Below are 5,249 nucleotides of genomic sequence, written 5' to 3'. Positions count from 1 at the left end.
GCTGGGATGATTAAATTTTTTTTTATTTTACTGTGAGATCCCCTTTATACTAACTAAGAAATCGAATTGAAGCCAGCAAGTATATCTTTTGTTTCTAACGGTTTAAACAAGTTCAACAATAATTTGGAGCTATGTTATCAATATTTGCGTCACCATAAGACGATTCTGGCAGAATTCAGGCCAAATTAGACCGTACTACCAGATTATTGGCCATTTCGTTTCCCCATAGTACTCATATGCCCCATAGTACTCCGACTGCATTTTTTTCTATGTCCAGCAACGGTTTAAATATTACTCTCTTTCTCTCTCTCATTGACTTTGTTTTAAGCATATATTAAAATTTGCAATGTTATCTGATGAACTTGTTCTTGCAAAGATACTCTCCCTCACATTCGCACTCAAATTTATCTAATCTCTCTTTCTCTTTTCGTTTTCATTAAACATCCTCCTTGTTATGCTTTCTAACTTAAGATCAGTTGAATTCTAGTCAGGGCTAGAAGTGAACGTGTGCTTTGCAAATTTGTTCCTATTCTCAAAACGGATTAGTTCATAAATTCATTCTCTATAATTAACATAAAAAGTGTAAACTAATCATGACGACATTAAATGAAAGTGAAATTGAAATAAATTGGTTGAAATCAGAAATGATACCGCAACTATTGAAAGACGGTAAACTTATTGCCAATATTACCAATGAGGATTATAGTGAATTTCAAATCAATGATATCAGTGTTGAATTCATTGGCACTGAAGAGGCTTTTATGTTGACCAAATGCTATCGAGCCCATCTGAAATATGATTATAAAGGGTCGACGAATGATATACGACTTTTTGTAAAGGTAAACCATAGTCACTGATAAAATTTGAAATTTATTTAATTGTATTTTGTGCGGTGGTAACTGCAATAGGGTTTATCTTGATTCGAACAAACAATTTGTTTTCATTATCGCTGATTGTGAGAAGTATTTGCTATTATTATAAGTAAAAGATTAAGGTTTACCAAATATTTGAAATGTTGAAAACGTGTCGAAGTTTTAAATATTTTTACCTTGCATCAACAAGATAAAGTAACTACTTTTAGAAAAAGGGAACTTACTTTGATTGTTTGACCTAAAACGCAAATGAAAACGTTTAAAGATATTGACACTTTATTGAAATTTTAGTGTAAATTTTATTTTTATAGAAAATTTTGTCAAAATTTTATTTGTATAGAAAATTTTCTTTTTTCCAGAAACTTGTTTTAAAATGTTTATTTTAGTTTTATTTCTACAGAGAATTTTGACACAATTTTATTTCTATAGAATATTTTATCAAAATTTTATTTCTGTAGAAAATTATGTCAAAAGTTTATTCCTATAGAAAATTTTTTCAATATTTTATTTCTATAGAAAATTTTATAAAAATTTTATTTCTGTAGAAAATTATGTCAAAATTTTATTTCTATGGAAAATTTTGTCAATATTTTATTTCTATAGAAAATTTTATTTCTATAGAAAATGTTGTTCCTATGGAAAATTTTGTCAAAATTTTATTTCTATAGAAAATTTTGTTCCTATAGAAAATTTTGTCAAACTTTTATTTCTATAGAAAAATTTGCCAAAATGTTATTTCTATGGAAAATTTTGTCAAAATTTTATTTCTATAGAAAATTTTGTTCCTATAGAAAATTTTGTCAAACTTTTATTTGTATAGAAAATTTTGTCAAAATTTTATTTCTATGGAAAATTTTGTCAAAATTTTATTTCTATGGAAAATTTTGTCAAAATTTTATTTCTGCAGAAAATTCTGTTGAAATTTTATTTTTATAGAAAATTCTGTTGAAATTTTATTTTTATAGAAAATGACAACATTTTAGTTGTAGAGAAAATTTTGTCAAAATTTCATTTCTATAGAAAATTTTCTCTAAATTTTATTTCTATAGAAAATTTTCTCTACATTTTATTTCTATAGAAAATTTTCTCAAAATTTTATATCTATAGAAAATTTTCTCAAAATTTGATTTTTATAGAAAACTTTGTCAAAATTTTATGTCTATGGAAAATTTTGTCAAAAATTTGATTAGTATAGAAAATTTTTTCAAAATTTTATTTCTATAGAAAATTTTTTCAAAATTTTATTTCTGTAGAAAATGTTGTCAAAATTTTATTTCTGCAGAAACTTTTGTCAAAATTTTATTTCTATATAAAAATATTATTAAAAATTTTATTTCTATAGAACATTTTTATTTCTATAGAAAATTTTCTCAAATTATATTTCTATAGAAATTTTTCTCAAAATTTTATTTCTATAGAAATTTTTCACAAAATTTTATTTCTATAGAAAATGTTGTCAAAATTTTATTTCTGCAGAAAATTTTGTCAAAATTTTATTTCTATATAAAATATTATTAAAAATTTTATTTGTATAGAACATTTTTATTTCTATAGAAAAATTTCTCAAATTATATTTCTATAGAAAATTTTGTAAAATTTGTATTTCTATAGAAAATTTTGTGAAAATTTTATTTCTATAGATAATTTTGCTAAAATTTTATTTCTGTAAAAAATTATGTCAAAATATTATTTCTATAGATAATTTTGCCAAAATTTTATTTCTATAGATAATTTTGCCAAAATTTTATTTCTGTAAAAAATTATGTCAACATTTTATTTCTATAGAAAATGTTGTCAAATTTTATTTCTATAGAAAATTTTGTCAAAATTTTTATTCTACAGCAAATTTTGTCAAATTTTTTATTTTATAGAAAATTTTGTCAAACTTTTATTTCCAAAGAAAATTTTGTCAAAATTTTATTTCCAAAGAAAATTTTGTCAAAATGTTATTTCTATAGAAAAATTTCTTAAAATTTTATTTCTATACAAAATTTTGTCAAAATTTTATTTCTATAGAAAATTTTGTCAAAATTTTATTTCTGTAAAAAATTTTGTCAACATTTTATTTCTATATAAAATATTATCAAAAATTTTATTTCTATAGAACATTTCTATTTCTATAGAAAAATTTCTCAAATTATATTTCTATAGAAATTTTTCTCAAAATTTTATTTCTATAGAAATTTTTCTCAAAATTTTATTTCTATAGAAAATTTTGTAAAATTTTAGAAAATTTTGTGAAAATTTTATTTCTATAGATAATTTTATTTTATATTAAATTAAGTCAAAATTGTATTTCTTTAGAAAATTTTGTCAAAATTTTATTTCGATAGAAAATTTTGTCAAATTTTTTATTCTATAGAAAATTTTGTCAAACTTTTATTTCCAAAGAAAATTTTGTTAAAATTTTATTTCTATAGAATATTTTGTTTCTATAGCAAATTTTGTCAATCTTTTATTTCCACGAAAGTTTTGTCAAAATTTTATTTCTATAGAAAATTTTTTCAAAATTTTATTTCTATAGAAAATTTTGTCAAAATTCTATTTCTATAGAAAATTTTGTCAAAATTCTATTTCTATAGAAATTTTTGTCAAAATTTTATTTCTATATAAATTTTTGTCAAAATTTCATTATATAGAAAATTTTGTCAAAATTTTATTTCTATAGAAAAATTTGTCAACATTTTATTGCTATAGAAAATTTTGTCAAAATTTTATTGCTATATAGGAAATAATCGTTACTCTCTTGTAGAAAACTCCTGTTATACCACAAGAATTTTATGATGCCATAAATTTCAAAGCACTTTTCACCAATGAATTGCTGGCATACAAGGAAGTCATTCCAGCCTTGGAACAATTTGGAAATTTCAGCCTGAAGACAGCAAAATTTTTCTATGGAGACTTAAAATCAAATTCAGCCCTTCTAATAACAGAGGATTTCACCGCCTACGACTGGCGATTAACCAAAGACAAATTCAATCTATCATTGGACCACACTATGTTAGCTATCAAATATCTGGCAAATTTACATGCTGCTGGATTTTCCCTAAGAGCCAAAGATAGACAACGTTTTGAGGAACTTACTGGACAACTAATGGAATCCCGTTATGCAAATGATGTTGTCCACCCCATATTGTTACTTAAAATCAATTGTGGTAAGGATAGGACACTCAAAGCATGTCGCGAATATCAAAAGGATATACCGGAAGAGTTTTTACAAAATTTTGTGGAATTATTTAAGGAGTTAAATGAGTATCCCCGACGTTTGGTACGACCACACGAACCATTTGTTACCTTGTGTCATGGTGACTTTTTACGAAATAATGTTGCCTATAAATATGAAGAAGGCGAAGATGGTGAGAGTCACCCTTTGGAGATTATGATGTTCGATTTGCAAACCCTTCGGGTAACATCGCCTATGTACGATTTAACCACATTTATGGGTTTATCAAATTTTGCCGAAATAAGGCAAAACCATTTCAAGGAAATACTCAAAACCTATTGTGACCAATTGAAGGATTCATATGAGAAATTTGCCCATGAACCTGCTCCAGAATATTTAAGGTTTGTTGTATTAAAACATGTAATGAACTGAAAACTTAATTTATGTTTTTTTTTTGTGCATACAGTTATGAGTCCTTAATTAAGGAGTACATTCGTTTTCTTCCCAATACCATTTTTACATGCTCTTGGTTTCTACCATCGTTGGTGGAACCCCTCGAGGTTTCTATGGAAGTCAAGTTATCCCAACAACAATCCGAAGAAGAAGTTATCCAAGACGGTATGACGAGAGGTGGTGAAGTTGTAGATCGTGAATTGGCCCAACAAATGTTGGAGTTATACCAATTTGTGAAGGAATATAATGTGGACCTATCAAAATGAAATTAATCTCAAATAAAATGTTTCCATTTAAAGTCTTGAGTTTTAAAAAATATTCAATTAAAATTTTTATTTGATTGAATATATTTTTTAATTGAAGCAAAAATCAATCACAATAATAGTATCAATTAATGTTTTTAATTGGCTTTCAATTATCTTTTTAATTGATACTATCATTTCTGTGATTGAAGACATTTCAATTAAAAATTAATTCGATCAATTAATTTGGTAATTGAATAAAAACTATTTTTGACAAAAATAATTTTTTTGTGTGAAGTTATGCCGAAATAAAATGAAACAGGTTTGCGGGCGTAACCGGATAAGCTCTTATTCAAGCCTATAGTAAATATAAGTAAAACATAATTTATAAAACCGGTTCATGATAACCGATTACTATTATTTGAATGTACATAAAAGAAAACAGGTAAGTCCTTTCAAATGAGGTATGACCCAAGATTATCCTGTTATCCATTATTTAGGTTTTAAATAGAAAAATGT

General features: G+C 24.6%; 1 protein-coding gene across 1 annotated transcript; it reads left to right on the top strand.

Moving 5' to 3' along the window:
- The first annotated feature begins 495 nt into the window (after positions 1–495).
- On the top strand, positions 496–4,786 carry LOC142240820 (uncharacterized). Its single transcript, XM_075312561.1, has 3 exons — positions 496–839; positions 3,625–4,436; positions 4,502–4,786. The coding sequence occupies exons 1-3, from the start codon at positions 594–596 to the stop codon at positions 4,752–4,754; spliced, it is 1,311 nt and encodes a 436-aa protein (XP_075168676.1). The 5' UTR covers positions 496–593; the 3' UTR covers positions 4,755–4,786.
- The last annotated feature ends 463 nt before the right edge of the window (positions 4,787–5,249 follow it).

This window comes from Haematobia irritans, chromosome 5 (assembly GCF_050003625.1).
Source record: "Haematobia irritans isolate KBUSLIRL chromosome 5, ASM5000362v1, whole genome shotgun sequence".
NCBI classification, from domain to species: domain Eukaryota; kingdom Metazoa; phylum Arthropoda; class Insecta; order Diptera; family Muscidae; genus Haematobia; species Haematobia irritans.
The sequence above is the reverse complement of the archived record's forward strand: the minus strand, read 5'-3'. Positions and strand labels throughout refer to the sequence as shown.

Bases quoted from the DNA above. Each gene is read 5' to 3' on its own strand.
- LOC142240820 (XM_075312561.1), top strand. From the start codon at position 594: ATGACGACATTAAATGAAAGTGAAATTGAAATAAATTGGTTGAAATCA. The intron at 840-3,624 runs GTAAACCATAGT...ACTCTCTTGTAG, and splicing joins ATATACGACTTTTTGTAAAG to AAAACTCCTGTTATACCACA. The intron at 4,437-4,501 runs GTTTGTTGTATT...TTGTGCATACAG, and splicing joins CCTGCTCCAGAATATTTAAG to TTATGAGTCCTTAATTAAGG.